We start from the raw sequence: 16,741 nt of genomic DNA on the forward strand, positions 1-16,741 counted from the left end.
CACCCACATCCCTAATGTCAAACCAGTATCTGTTCAGGGCTGCCCCGAGCCACCCGGTGACTTATTGTAACATGTTGAGTCGAGACTGCCCTGGTTAAAATGATCAGGTCACAGGTGAAAATTATCTGACATTATGGGAAGGCGCAGGCTGGTCAGAGTAGTCAAAACTAATCCTATGTGTCAATTTATATTGTGCCATCATGATATTTTACAAAGTAGCATAAGTCATGCAGCGAGAGCTGCTAAAATAATGAGGCGTGTTACCAATATGCAAATCTCTTCATCTTGGGAGATTTAAGCTTGGCCAATGGCCTCCCCCCCTCAGTTTTTTTTTAACCAAACAATGTTGATCATCAAGGCGTTAGTGTAGGAACTTGTTACAGCCTCGTGAATAAAAAGTCTCACTTCCCTTGCCAAATCTAGGATGGCTACAGAAGTTGGCTGAGGAACTGAGGAGGGAGCTAAATGTTAAGGCTGGATGCCAAACAGCTGGCCAACCTACCACAGAGCAGAGCGTGTCTGTGCCTTTGATGGCGCAACTTTCATTGGTTCACATTGTGCATAGCAAGCCCAAGAAGTGCCTACTGAGCAAAAAATCCATTATTGCTTTCTTTTCGCATTGCTAGTTGCCGGTTGCATCTACTCTGAATATCCCCCATGGGAAACAGACTCCTTTCAGGCAAGCAAATGATCTTTCTTGCTGATGAAACTATTAACAGCAACAATGGTCCTGCATCCAATATTTCCTGTTTGCAAGAAAACACGGAGCAAGGATGCGCTGCATTTTTAACTTCCAAATACTACCATTTCCATCAGGAATAATAAGAACCAGCAAAGAAACTGGTTTCCAAGTTGGCCTGGGCATTAGTTCAAGGAAACCTAAAATAGAAAACAGAAAACAACGTGAAGGAGTGAGGGGGGGGGAAGCCTTGGGAGGTGGAAGAAGCGCTTTGTTTGCATTCAGCACACTAATGCCTTATCAAAGGACAAATAACGCTGCTCCAACATTTCCTTGCAATCACTGATGTAAGGATTCAGAGGCTATGGAGTGATATATTATGCCTGAGAAAATATGGAAAATCATTTTTCATGCAGCTCAACAAAACACTATAGAAAGTTTTGATTCAGCCTGGATCATTCCCAATTGGTGACTTCAGACATGTTCTGCTTATTCTCCTAACTGTTTGTATTTCCTTCTTTCTACTACTTTTTATTAGCCTAAAGGATCTCTGATTTGAAAGCAGTAATGCTGAACACATGTACATTAAAAAAATATCCTCACTTTTCAGAACCATACAGCTCATAGCTGCCAAGTTATCCCTTTTTTTCAGGGATTTTCCATTATGCTGAATAGGCTTCCTCGCGAGAAAAGGGAAAACTTGGCAGCTATGATACAGCTGCAATCAATATATATATATATATATATATATATATATATATATATATATATATATATATATTCTGAGAAGGCAAGATAAAATATATCCCAGATGGGTATAAAAAAGTGCGAAGGAGCTTAGAGTATTGGCTGATAATAAGTGGCATTTACTAATCAATGCTGAATGATGATCTATTTCCTGAATTTGAACGTATCTCATCGATTTATATGTTCTTTAATATTACTTTCTGGCAGTATTTGCATGCAGAAATGATTAAACTGGTTATCTCCAAGTATCCTTTTAGACCACAGGGTAACTCTATTCAAGCAAGGGCCGTTTAGATACACATTTTAAATAATGGCTAAATATTCTTATTTACATTCCAGGGGCCAAATTAATCTCTTTCTATATCTATACGAGGAAATAAAGAGAGTTAAACAGAAGACTTTGTAATCATGGGGAATGCACATTTGTTTCTGGCATGCCTTGCATATACTTTTTGAGCTTTCATGTGTGTTTGTTTCAAATTAGAATATTTGGCTGAAACAAATTTTCACATTAGCATTCACATTCATCAGATGTATTTGATTTAAATAGTATACACCAGAACATAAACTTCTCTCTGATTTTGCAAGCAAAATTCAGATGGGAATTTACTAAATAATGTGGCTGGGAGAAAATATGGAGGGGGGGCAATGGCAAGAAGCAGTGTGATGGGAATTAATGAAACAACCAAACAACGTGTTGCACTGAACATGGGGATAGCATCCTGCCATTACATTCTCCACTCTCAAATATAATGTGGGGGACATTTCACCCATCCCATGAGATTGCCTTCTTGTGCTTTCCCCTGCCTCCAGCCGCATCAACAGCCAATAATGGTATCAGAGCTAGGGAAGGGCATAATATTATGATATCACAATGGGAAGGATGTACTCCAGAACAGCCTAGGTGGGTTGGGACACCCAATTTTCTTTTTCTCTGGTTACAGAACCTCCAAGTTCTCATCAACTCAATCATAACCCAAATGAGCTTGTTCAAGCCATATGTCTGTAGAACACAACGCGGTAGAATGCAACGCATAATAAGATTTTAGCAGGTGTGCTTTCTGTACATATTTTGCAAACGTTCTCAACATGGAGATTTATTCCTGCATTCAACAGTCTACCATGACTTCTCGGGAATGACTTGGAATATACCAAAACGTGGAGTGATTTAATCTAGTACCCATTAGCAAGAGGCCCATTTTGGAACAACGCCAAAGTGCTTTATCAGTTGAGTGACCAAAGTCCGAAGTGGCACTGTGTGAGCTACCTCTGAGCATTAGCAAACGTTAAGAGAAACGTTGTTTGGCTAGCTGAAAGCTGACGCTATTGTTCTCGTAAGGTTTGTAAACTCACAGTTGTAGCTTAATCCAATCAAATCCCAGTCCATGGAATATGTTGACAGCTAGACAGGACACATTCATTCATCATCTATCAATTTCCACCCTTCACCCGCCTTGTGTTGTTTTTTTCTAAAAAAGAAAATAAAAGAAAGCTGTCATCAATTATCACTAGGTATTTGCAGTAGGTGTGAGCCAAATGCTTCAAAAAATACAGGGTTTGTTTTGTCTTGTTTCTTGTTTCTTGGTTAAAGCTTGCCTCCCCATGATCTGTCTGCCTCCACCCCATGCTCATTAGTTGCACAGAAATTCCTCCTCAAGGTGCAGGGGGAGAAATCCTGGGAGAAGGGGTGTGGCCTAGAGAGAGGGTTGGGAAGGGCCAATTCAGAAGCTTGGTGCAATTTTTGCTGGAGGTGTCCTGTCACTGATCTACGTCATGTCCTGATCATGTCCTGTTGATGCTCTAGTTCAATACTCCTGCTCTCCTTTCTCATGCTTCTTAACCTTCCTTCTGGACTTCGACAGCCATTCCAAAAGAGGACATCTTTAAATAGAGGACTGTCTTTGGTAAAGCAGGCCATCCTTGGACATGGTGAGGCAGGAGATTCCACAAACAAGCAATTACGTGAGACTTTTATCTGTATGGAAAACTAAGACCTGCCAAATACATGATTGCATTAAATCTCCCTGACAATCTGCTGCAAACCGAACCATGCATAAAGCAAACTCATTATTTAGTGGTCTTTATTACTCTGTTTAGCAGTAATAACAAGCCCCATGTACCTAATTCCTGATTCTATTTAAAGAGACAGAGTCATAATTCTGAACTGCAGATTTTTTTTTATAAGGCCATGACTCTGATTTTTAAAAGAAGAAAAAAAAGTGTTCAGGGTTCAGTCTGAACCCTCCTGGCCTGGTCAGTATGGCACCAGCTAACAGCTTAAAGTATAAATAGATGACAATGAGTGAACCTTTCACTCATATCTGACTCTAGGAGCCACAAATGACGCCATGGGAGTAGAAATATGTTTAACAGGCTGTTTGTGTTTTTCAAACTGGGGTCTTAGTGGCACATAATTCATCTTGGCACTTCTTGAAACCCACATTATGTCCTTAGAAAGCAAATCAAGGATTCCAAGGCAACATTTATTTATTTCAAATTTCTGTAAACATTTCCAGGAATACCCTCTCCAGTTCTTGATTTTTCTGCACTGATTACCTACACTTAGAAATTAGCTGCTTTTTAAAGAACTTCGTGCCCTGAGTTTGTTGTTGTTTAGTCGTTTAGTCGTGTCCGACTCTTCGTGACCCCATGGACCATAGCACGCCAGGCACTCCTGTCTTGCACTGCCTCCCGCAGTTTGGTCAAACTCATGTTCGTAGCTTCGAGAACACTGTCCAACCATCTTGTCCTCTGTCGTCCCCTTCTCCTTGTGCCCTCCATCTTTCCCAGCATCAAGGTCTTTTCCAAGGATTCTTCTCTTCTCATGAGGTGGCCAAAGTATTGGAGCCTCAGCTTCACGATCTGTCCTTCCAGGGAGCACTCAGGGCTGATTTCCTTAAGAATGGATAGGTTTGATCTTCTAGCAGTCCATGGGACTCTCAAGAGTCTCCTCCAGCACCATAATTCAAAAGCATCAATTCTTCGGCGATCAGCCTTCTTTATGGTCCAGCTCTCACTTCCATATATCACTACTGGGAAAACCATAGCTTTAACTATACGGACCTTTGTCGGCAAGGTGATGTCTCTGCTTTTTAAGATGCTGTCTAGGTTTGTCATTGCTTTTCTCCCAAGAAGCAGGCGTCTTTTAATTTCGTGACTGCTGTCACCATCTGCAGTGATCAAGGAGCCCAAGAAAGTAAAATCTCTCACTGCCTCCATTTCTTCCCCTTCTATTTGCCAGGAGGTGATGGGACCAGTGGCCATGATCTTGGTTTTTTTGATGTTGAGCTTCAGACCATATTTTGCGCTCTCCTCTTTCACCCTCATTAAAAGGTTCTTTAATTCCTCCTCACTTTCTGCCATCAAGGTTGTGTCATCTGCATATCTGAGGTTGTTGATATTTCTTCCGGCAATCTTAATTCCGGCTTGGGATTCATCTAGTCCAGCCTTTCGCATGATGAATTCTGCATATAAGTTAAATAAGCAGGGAGACAATATACAACCTTGTCGTACTCCTTTCCCAATTTTGAACCAATCAGTTGTTCCATATCCAGTTCTAACTGTAGCTTCTTGTCCCACATAGAGATTTCTCAGGAGACAGATGAGGTGATCAGGCACTCCCATTTCTTTAAGAACTTGCCATAGTTTGCTGTGGTCGACACAGTCAAAGGCTTTTGCATAGTCAATGAAGCAGAAGTAGACGTTTTTCTGGAACTCTCTAGCTTTCTCCATAATCCAGCGCATGTTTGCTATTTGGTCTCTGGTTCCTCTGCCCTTTCGAAATCCAGCTTGCACTTCTGGGAGTTCTCGGTCCACATACTGCCTAAGCCTGCCTTGTAGAATTTTAAGCATAACCTTGCTAGCGTGTGAAATTAGCGCAATTGTGCGGTAGTTGGAGCATTCTTTGGCACTGCCCTTCTTTGGAATTGGGATGTAGACTGATCTTCTCCAATCCTCTGGCCATTGCTGAGTTTTCCAAACTTGCTGGCATATTGGGTGTAGCACCTTAACAGCATCATCTTTTAAGATTTTAAATAGTTCAGCTGGAATATCATCACTTCCACTGGCCTTGTTATTAGCAGTGCTTTCTAAGGCCCTGAGTTATAGAATGCCAAACTGTTTATATGAACACCCTATAACCCAGCTGAGACATCACTATAGTTGGGCTGTTGAAGACAGGCTTTGCAGCCGCTTACATAATCTGATTCCCTCGTTTCCCAGTATGAGTAATCCACAAGCCAGAAACAGAACCCTAGATCAAACTGTGCCTTCCATTTCTGATCTGGGGACAAACAATGGTTTGAATAAACCATAGGTTCCATGCGTAGAAGAACACAGCAATCTATGGTTTGTCCAAACCAGGGAGTCAATGGGAGAATTGGAATATACAGGTATAAAACATAACAGCCAAACCTCATTGTTTGGTCATCATGTCTGTACTTGGTGTATGTTTCAAACTACACACATTCCTTAGGCATCTCTGTATCTCTGACCAACTCATGGGTTCTACACAACCCACCCACCCCCTTGCCTCCACATTAGCATTACAAGGCAAGCACTACCGGTAGTGTGGCAACCTCTTGTTTTCCATGCAATAAGGGATGGGGAAGATATTAGGCTCATTTCATCTTTAATGCAAACCTACGTAATCACATTTCCTGAAGCAAGTGAACTGCAACACAACTATCCTTTGAAATTCACGTTTCAGATCCTTACCCCGAGCACCACTGCCCCGTCTGAATTAAGTGTCAATTTGTTTGCCCACATCCAGTCCTTTGCTACCTCCAGACACTAGTTTGGGATCTCCACATCCTTCCTAGAATAAGGCGTAAAGGAGAAATCAATATACAACTCAACTCTCCAGGGTTTCTGCTATGTGCCTAGTCCAGGCCTGCAATCCCAGCAAATAAATCTGCATCATGAGGGCATCCTGAGCAAGTTTGCAGATGACACCAAATTGGGAGGGGTGGCTAATATCCCAGAGGACAGGATCACACTTCAAAATGACCTTAACAGATTAGATAATTGGGCCAAAGCAAACAAGATGAATATTAACAAGGAGAAATGTAAAGTACTACACTTGGGCAAAAGAAAGAAAGAAAGAAAGAAAGAAAGAAAGAAAGAAAGAAAGAAAGAAAGGCACGAATACAGGATGGGGGACACCTGGCTTGAGAGCAGTACATGTGAAAAGGATTTAGGAGTCTTGGTAGACCACAAACTTGACATGAGTCAACAGTGTGATGCAACAGCTTAAAAAGCCAATGCAATTCTGGGCTGCATCAATAGGAGTATAGCGTCTAGATCAGGCATCCCCAAACTTCAGCCCTCCAGATGTTTTGGACTACAATTCCCATCTTCCCCGACCACTGGTCCTGTTAGCTAGGGATCATGGGTGTTGTAGGCCAAAACATCTGGAGGGCAGCAGTTTGGGGATGCCTGATCTAAATCAAGGGAAGTAATAGTACCACTCTGGTCAGACCTCACCTGGAGTACTATGTCCAGTTCTGGGCACCACAGTTCAAGAAGGATACTGACAAACTGGAACGTGTCCAGAAGAGGGCAACCAAAATGGTCAAAGGCCTGGAAACGATGCCTTATGAGGAACGGCTTAGGGAGCTGGGTATGTTTAGCCTGGAGAAGAGAAGGTTAAGGGGTGATATGATAGCCATGTTCAAATATATAAAAGGATGTCATATAGAGGAGGGAGAAAGGTTGTTTTCTGCTGCTCCAGAGAAGCGGACACGGAGCAATGGATTCAAACTACAAGAAAGAAGATTCCACCTAAACATTAGGAAGAACTTCCTGACAGTAAGAGCTGTTCGGGCAGTGGAATTTGCTACCAAGGAGTGTGGTGGAGTCTCCTTCTTTGGAGGTCTTTAAGCAGAGGCTTGACAGCAACATGTCAAGAATGCTCTGATGGTGTTTCCTGCTTGGCAGGGGGTTGGACTGGATGACCCTTGTGGTCTCTTCCAACTCTATGATTCTATGATCATTATCCAGATTAGGTCAAGGCAGCTTCAGTCACTGCCTCCGAGTATAACAAGCACATGTGCTTATTTTCTTCTGCTATTAGTGAATACAGAAGGAAATCAAATTATTTGCGGCATAGTAAATAAGCATTTTTCTTGTAACTATGACTATTACTGCATCCTATTATGCATTTTCAAATACTTGGGAACTTCCCCATAATCACTGTCTTGCCTTAAGTGAATGTTCTGTTGCCAAAGTAGGAGTACATCCCTGATTTCATGTGCGTGATATAAAAAATATCGACTTCTTTGCAAGGAAAAAATATTTTTGGCTTCAGATGAATTGAAATTATACAATTACTGAGCACTTGATTTTGCAATAAAGTTGAATCAACGCCTGGCATATTTTCAGATGAAGCTCATTCTCTCTCTCTCTCTCTCTCTCTCTCTCTCTCTCTCTCTCTCTCTCTCTCTCTCCTTTTACCTCTAGATAAAAAGTGTTAGTAGTTAAAGCAGGAAATCAGAATTAGGAGATCACTCAAGCATAATCTGGCCAGTTGTTGTCTTTTGAGGCCTCCTTAGAAGACCCAAGCCGATCAGAACAGAATAGATGTCTAGATTTCGTCCCAGGTGAATTAGTCAACCCCTTTGGGCAACCCATTTGGAAATACAACCCTTAGAAATAAAGGAAGTTTTCCTAAATATCTCATTAAAAGGTCCAATTCTAGGCAAAGAGTTTGTTTGCCTCTGAGTAAACATATTTGAATCCAGCTCCAGATTTTATTTGCTGGATTCTGAATCTGTTGTCTTTGTAAATGTGATCAGTTCTGGGGCCTGCAATCCTAGGGTCCAAGAGGAAGGGGGCATTGCAGAGACTAGATAGGATAAAGCAGATCTCTCTGTATGAAGCTGCAGAGAGATTTCCTTTCTCAGAGAAGGGGACCTCACCCGCTTTGGTCCAGTCCTCACCAGCAGTCAGTAGATGTCGGCGGAGGCAAAAAGGATGCAGAGCATGCTGGGGGATGATCAGAGGAAGGATCCATGCCATTCCCCTTCATCCAGGGAGGAAAGTCCACTCTCACAGCTGGCACAGCAAATTACATTCACATTGTTCCAAATGGGCACAGAGACAAATTGCAGGCTCCTTTCACTGTTACTCTGCCAGCATTCCTCCACATGTGAATTGCCCTCTCTTTCTGTTTCTCACTTAGAATCCAGTTGCATGTGTGTTCTGTCACAGATACTCATTTAGCTGTGTCTCACTGAGCAGATGCCTGTCAACCGCAATCTCCCTTCCATCTGTACTGGAGCCCATCTCTGTAGCATGATGTGAAAGATATGTTAAGCCATTAACACTAGAGAAATCAAAACTCAAAATTGCAAAGGCCCGAAGAGAACTTCTAGTAAAACACAATTATGCTATTAGACTGGAAGAATGTCATAAATCTAGACAGCTGTGGGAGAGATCAAGGGAAGAATTTAGTTCATTCTCCTCTTTCGGTAATCAGGTTTTTTTCCCTCCTTTATAGTTAACTTTCCCCTACATGCAAAAATTATTATATGAATTTTATCAACAGATAATTTTATCAACAGATACCCCAATGAATGACTCATCTAACATTATGGGGGAATAAGGTGGTGCTTATTCCCACAGCGGGTGGCACTGTGGTCTAAACCACTGAGCCTCTGGGGCTTGCTGATTGGAAGGTTGGCAGTTTGAATCCTCACAACGGAGTAAGCGCCCATTGCTCTGTCCCAGCTTCTGCCAACCTAGCAGTTCGAAAGCACACCAGGGCAAGTAGATAAATAAGTACTGTGGCAGGGGGAAGGTAGACGGTGTTTCCATACGCTCTGGTTTCCATCACAGTGTTCCGTTGCACCAGAAGCAGTTTTGTCATGCTGGCTACATGACCCGGAAAGCTGTCTGTAGACAAACGCCAGCTCCCTCGGCCTGAAGTGAGATGAGTGCCACACCCCATAGTTTCCTTTGACGGGACATAACCGTCCAGGGGTCTTTAATTTTTTATTTACCTCCTCCTCGATCAAAGAAACTTTACAGTGCCCAATCTGATCATAGCTGTCAAGTTTTCCCTTTTCTCCCGAGGAAGCCTATTCAGCATAAGGGAATTCCCCTTTTAAAAAGGGATAACTTGACAGCTATGAATCTGATTTCTTGGTCGTTTTCAGTTGCTTCATAGATATTTTATGCTTTTTCATCAGAATCTTGTAGAACAACGTGGTACTCTGTAGGTGTTTGGTACTACAACTCCCATCAGCACCAGCTAGCATAGCCAATGCTCAGGGATGATGGGTGTGGTAATCCAAAACATCTGGTAGGGACTAGGTTGTCTAAGCCTGGTCTATCAATATTCAACATTATGTATTAATTCAAAATTCAGTTGGGGGATTTTTAGAAGCGTCCTTACCAATCAGTCTTGACCCACTACTATCCCAATTGCAAAGTCTTTCTCTGTGCAGATACTGAAGTAGCACATACTGCTAATCTAAAAGGGCAGGGCAAAGACTGGCTTTCTTTGAGCTCTGGTAGTGGCAAACCAGTGAGAAACGTTAAGTTGAGAAGCAATGAATGGCCCAGCGTCACCCAATGGACTTATTGGTGTCGTTTGACCCTTTAATTAGTTCCCTTTCCCCTCCTATAAAAACTATGAAAGACACTCTGTGTGTATAGAGTTATGCATGCAGAGAAAAGGGACAAGAAAGGGTTACTTTAGGTCTTATTGTCCTTTACCTGCAGCTGGTTAAGTGTGAGTCAGCAAACCTGTGAGTCAGAGAGTGACTCAGCACCATCTAAAGTATAAATACCCTTGTGTTTGTAGCGTGTTCCACTGGATCCCCCCCTCTTGGCTAGAACCAATTCTGTGTTGGAACGCCACAAGGAGGACATTTTGCTGGAAATACATTTTATTAATTTTGCCACGAGCTTTCTGTTGGGACAGACTGAGGTAGGGCTACTTTATACTACAGCTGTATGTTACTGCTAAACTGAGGAACAGCGTTATATTTTGGACTGCCTGCCTGTAAAGGAACTGACCCTACCCAAACTGTCTGGTTTTTTTTCTTTGACAACCGAATCCTGGGTTTTTGCCATTTGCACAATCTGCTGGCGTGTTGAATGGGCACTCTGCACATGCCCCAACACATGGCTGAGTGGGGATTCAAACTCTGGTCTCCCAGGTCCATTCACTACATCAGCATTTCTCAACCACTGTTCCACGGCACACTAGTGTGCCGCGAGACGCTGGCTGGTGTGCCGCGACGTGCCGCGACGAGAAGGGCGATTTGCATTGTCACGTGCCTGGCGGCCGCCAATAAACAACACTAACCCGCCGGAAAGCAATATTTGGCAAGTGTTTCTTACAGTCATAATTATAATATAGGGCGGCACAGAGTTAAATTTTTTAACTTTTTTAATGGTGGTGTGCCTTGTGATTTTTTTTCACGGAACAAGTGTGCCGTGGCCCAAAAAAGATTGAGAAACACTGCACTACATGGGCAGTGAATGTGGGACCTTCTGTGTTCATTCATTCATTTCCATTCATGCTCTTTGTATGCCACTTTCCCACAAAATAAAATTATGCTGAAAGCAGCTTACAACAAAGAAAACAAGGCTGTGTTTCAAACAAACAGTACGAAAACACTTCCATAATAGCCTAGCAAAACAATAGCAATAATCTACAGAGAAACCACATTTCAGTGCTATAAACATGACAAGATTATTTGTTCATGTGCGGATTGTGCCATGACCAGTTTGGATTTAAGTCGAGCAAAAATTCTCATGGTGTTTCTATACATCCAGTTTAAGAAACTGCTGGCTCTTTTTTTTTTTTAGCACTTTCGGCTATTGACTTCATGATGGGATTTAGCCAGAGTTCTTTAAATGGTGTCAAAAAGCCAGGTTCCACTCTTTCTGCTGACATTTGCTTCTGTGAGCTTGGCAGGAGGGTGATGTACTGACGATCTGTGACAGTTTAAAATAAGCTTGTAGATGCCATGGTTCCGGAGTCGTTTTTCTATCAGCACTATTCCGAAGGAGTTTATTTTCCTCTAGGGGGGGAAAGTAAGATCATTTACCAAAATAAGCCATGAGAGTCCAAGTTCAGTAAATCTAGAAGACTTTAATCTCAATTTAGTTTGTTTATATTCAAGCAACAACAAAAAAAGCATAAGGGCCAGCGGAATACTTATTGCTCCAAAACGTAGCCTGTGTATTGCTTTAGAAAACAATATCTACAGTAATTGGCACTGCATTTCAACTGTGCCTCATAAAGCGTGACTGTTTTTATGTCCAGCCTTTCTCTGACTTTTTCCAAGATACTTTATCTTAGCCCTGCATTTGGAACTTCCCCTACATTGGATTTATCTCGCCATTTTGATTGGCTGCATTCTTTCCAACGCAGTGCCCCTAATTCTCCCCTTACTGATCCAATTCTGGCTGTGTTTAAAGGGATTGTGCAGCAGTGTTCTCTTAGTTGTGAATGGGCATTGTGTAGCTGGCAGTGCAATCCTATAAGAACACAAGAAAAGGCCTCCTGGATCAGGCCAATGGCCCATCTAATCCAGCATCCTGTTCTAACAGCGGCCAACCAGATAGAAGCTTATGGGAAGCCTGCAAGCAGGACCTGAACACTTAGCCCTCTTTCAAATTGTGATTCCCGGCTACTGAGTTGAGGAGCATACTGCCTCCACTAATGGAAGCAGAATTATAGAATCGTAGAGTTGGCAGGGACCCAAGGGTCATCTAGTCCAACCCCCTGCAATGTCAGAATTTCAGCTAAAGCATCCATGACAGATGGCCAACCAGGTAGAACATAGCCATCAAACATCAGAGCTGTTTAATCCTCTTTTATTTTTATCTTTCTATTTTTTAAACATTTTATTTATACTTTTCAGATATATACATTTCACTGATTTTACAATCATTTAAACATTTTAAAACTTGAATTCCTTCCCCTCTTTCTGTGGTTCCCTTAGATTTATTTTTAATATCTTCTGCATATCCAAATTAACTTAACTTACTCATTTATTTATCTTCTTTAAATATATACTCTTATGTAGCTGAGGGTTATTACAGCAATCCCGCCTGTGTTTTTATTTGTTTACAATTTATCTGTAAATATTCAATAAACCCTTTCCATTCTTTTATTAAAAGTTTGTTACCTTGATTTCTTATTCTTCCGGTAAATTTCACCATTTCTGCATATTCCATAAGTTTTTGTATCCAATCCATTCTTCCTTTGCTGGGACTTGTTTAATCCTCTGTTAAAGCCATCTAAGTTGGTGGCCATCACTACTTTCTGTGGGAACCAATTCCATAGTTTAATTGTGCAATGTGTCAAGAATTCATTTCTTTGGTCTCTCCTGAATCTTCAAACCTTCAACTTCATTGTATGTCCATGAGCTCTAGGACTCAGCTAGACTGGTAAAGAAAAAAGTGATTTATATGTGTTGTATGTGTGATATAACATTGTGCCACCGGATGGCGACATGGAGTCCTGTTTTTCTCTACCTGTTTTCCCTGTTTAAATTTACAACTCTTTAAACTGAAATGCTTCTTTGATGTGTCTAGATCCAGCGCTAGTGTGTGAGCCCTTCTAAGTCTGTGGTACACAGTGGGGGGGGGGACTCACAAATTAGTTAAGTTGTAATGAAATGGCTGAAATATTATTTCACTGACCCACAGCATTTTCAGGATTTCGGGAATCTTCCTGACTTGTCACCACCGCAGAATTCCAAATCAAGTGTGGTTCGTTGTGTGGCTGTATTGGATAACACGAAGAACCTCTCTTGTCTCTTTGTAGGCTGTATCTAAAGGGTCATTCAGGAACAGCAGGGAAACAGAGCAGCTTGATACTGCATGGAGCGGACTTTAGTACCAAAGATGCTGACAATGACAACTGCATGTGCAAATGTGCCCTTATGCTAACAGGAGGTAAGCATCAAATGATAAAAAAAACACTGATAATAAATTGATGACCTCTCAAAAGAACTATGACCTCTCAAAAGAACTATGAAGGCTCACAATAATGAAAATTAATTTGCCTATTAAAAAGTTATGTACAGTGGTACCTTTACTTACAAATTTAATGCGTTCCAAACACACATTTGTAAGTCGAAAAAAATTGTAAGTCAAATCCCATAGGAATGCATTGGGAGAAAAAATTCGTAAGTCGAAGCAACCCTATCTAAAAATTCGTAAGTAGAAAAAATCCTATCTAAACCGCATCCAAGATGGCGGACGGAGCTCCATTCGTAAGTAGAAACATTCGTAAGTAGAGTTATTCGTAAGTAGAGGTACCACTGTATATACATGAACTCAAAATACTAAGATGCAAGATAAGAATGGCCGGAAGCACTAAAACACTAAAGGGTGGGTGGAGGGCAGGGTGGTGGGGGGTTGAAAAGATTTTTCTCCTATATTTTGACCAATTTGTGTTAATTTTGATTATTGTAATTTTGATTATTGTATAGGCCTGGAATTTCAATATATTAAAAAAACATAATAAAGGGATGGATGGATCAAAAGATAAATGAATGAATGAATGAATGGAGAAAGAGCTACAACTTTCTACTGAATCATGATTCTAATCCTTCTAGCCCAACGCTATCAACAGTTTTCCACAGGATCTCAAACAGAAGTTCTTTTTGGCTTACTGAGATTCCTTTAGCTAAAGTTTCACTGAAACTTCAGTGAAAATCAATGGGAAATTGGTCTTCCTCCTTAGGGGAAACATCTGCAGGGTTTTAAGGGAGCCTTGTTAAGACTTGTGAAACCTGGTGTGTTCAATGCTCTTTCTCTGTTACTGAGCTACCTTCTGCTTCTGTTATTACTCTCTACCTTCTAAGAAGTGACGAATTGATTTAAATTTTTTTTTTAAGAAAGATTCAGGGCCAAAGGTACAGATGATAGAGACCTGGGATTGGGTCTCCTGTCTCACAACATTTTTGTTAGATTTGGATTGGGACCACAGTATTTATTTATATTCCCTAGATTTATTTCTATTCTGGAAATGGGACAAATAAGTGAACCCTGGGGATTTCAGTTCCAGTTTCTGATTTTGTCAAAATCCTTTGACATCTGTCCTTCCCCATGGCTGCTTGTTACAAATGATAGTGGTGATTATGTCGGGGTGGACGGTGGGGGTGGATCTGATATCAAGTCACTATCATCTTGGTATATTATTTATGGCGCCAAATCAAAACAATACTGCTGATGTATTGATAAGAGAAATTTCCAATGGGAAATTCACTGGGAATGTTGAGTCATTAACCAAGATGCCACCCCAACTCATCCCGGGTGATCCTAGACATTTGAAATGAGTCTTAGTAATTTCTTGTGGAAAACTTCCAAATAAGAAAAAGCTATATGGACATATAAGGAGATGCTTTTCCTCTTTTTTGTCAGCTGTATGACTAACGATGCTTGAGTCATTTTTTCAGGGCCGCTGCTACTAAATGATTGTGCATAAACATCTTTAAATAGGATATGATGGGTTATTTTTTTCCATGGATTTGCAATGTACAGCCAGCTTCCTGTGAGATAGCACTTTGAACGCTTCACAACACTGAACCGTAGAAAGATCCGTTCAATTCTTTTGTCACAACAAACTGTCTGATAACAAAAAGTGGCTGTGATAACTATGTAATAAAAATAATTCATCTTGTAAAATAATTGTATCTTAAGACAGTAGAAAGCCTTATCAGACTTTCTGTTGGTTTTGGCAACACCATAGACAGCCTTTTGATTATGAAGTCTATAAAATATACACAAGTTCTGCAGCTATCTTGGCAGCCTGGAGGGTTTTGTAGTCTCTGGGAGATGAGCAAAATATTTTATGTGTAGCAAGTGACAAAAGAGATGATCAGAGATGGAGACTGGAATAATCAGAGATTAAAAACTACAAGCCGCAATTTATTCTGCACTGTTGTTAAATGTTTTAGCGCCAAAGTCCCTTGAGGAAAGTTTGAAGGAGCTGGGGATATTTAGCCTGGAGAAGAAGCAATTAAAAAGTGGCACGATAGAAATCTTCAAATAATTGAAGGGCTGCCACAGAGATTACAGAATCATAGAGTTGGAAGGAACACAAGGATCATCTAGTCCAACCCCCTGCAATCCAGGAATTTTTCACCCAACGTGGAAGCTGCCCAGAGTGGCTGGGGCAACCCAGTAAGATGTGTGGGGTATAAATAGTAAAATTATCATTATGGAATGGAATGTTTCTATTTCCATCAGAGAAATGTTGGAGGGTATGCTGTGGCTCCAATAAATAAGACATATTTTTAGTTAGGAATATTGAATTAAAATCAGCAGATGCTCAACTAGTAATCTAAACAGAAGGATGAAGATTTAGAAACATCATTAGAATTATTTCCTGCTCTCCCCCTACAAGTCCATCAAAAGCAAACCTTGATTGTTTTAGGCCAGTATAATTTCTGGTATGAATGAATAAATGTTTACCGTTGAAATGATTGAAGCCATCGGCCATAACAATATTTGAAGTGTGTTTAAAACAACAAAATAAGAAATCCTAGAATGATAGAAGCACCAAGAACAATGTTAAATTCTTCCAGTTATATTGAATCATTCTGGCAGTATAATATATCTCCGGGGGTGAAATGGACCAGCTCAGAAGCTGATTGCAATTCTGTCTAGTCAATTGCCACTCCGTTAGCTGTATGAGAAAAATCCAGAGATTTATAGGGGAGGTGGCTGCAATTAGGATGTGGATTAATTTATCAGGCTGCAATTCCCCTTTCCCCATTGTATCTGTGCAGTTATCTGCCAGTCTACTGTTGCTGGGCCGGGGATAGTGCCATAAGTAGAGTGAAAAAAAGACAGACCCTCACATTATTCTCCAGAATTGATTGTTTATATAGTTGCAGTTGCTGCTTAGCAGAAGTCGAACCTTTGAGGCAATGGCAACTTTTAAACACTTGAAACTATGGGGGAAATCTGGAGATCTGTCCTGTAGGCAGGTCAGCAGGAAGGCAGGAAGTTAGTAGCCTGGGACTTGTTTCAGCATTTGCTGACGTTTGTCTTGGTTCGCACACGCACACACACATATATAACCGATTCTCCGAAAATAAGACGTAGCCATAAAATAAGCCGTAGCAGGATTTTTAAGCATTCAAGGAATATCGGCCACACCCCGAAAATAAGACATAGTGATAGGCGCAGCAGCAATGTCAGCCGCGGCAGGAGGAGGAGGAGGAGGAGGAGGAAAGAAATAAGACATCCCCTGAAAAATAAATATAAGAAAAATAAATATAAGGTGTCTTATTTTTGGAGAAACACAGTGTGTGTGTGTGTGTGTGTGTGTGTGTGTGT

General features: G+C 41.1%; 1 protein-coding gene across 1 annotated transcript in view; it reads left to right on the forward strand.

The window, feature by feature from the left end:
- The window catches only part of ANGPT1 (angiopoietin 1), a 143,124-nt gene that overhangs the window by 119,797 nt on the left and 6,586 nt on the right, over positions 1 to 16,741 (forward strand). Inside the window, exon 8 of the mRNA XM_035125358.2 lies at positions 13,215 to 13,345. Coding sequence (XP_034981249.1) covers positions 13,215 to 13,345 — 131 coding nt within the window. The remainder of the gene's footprint in view (positions 1 to 13,214; positions 13,346 to 16,741) is intronic.

Source organism: Zootoca vivipara, chromosome 8 (genome assembly GCF_963506605.1).
Source record: "Zootoca vivipara chromosome 8, rZooViv1.1, whole genome shotgun sequence".
NCBI lineage: Eukaryota > Metazoa > Chordata > Lepidosauria > Squamata > Lacertidae > Zootoca > Zootoca vivipara.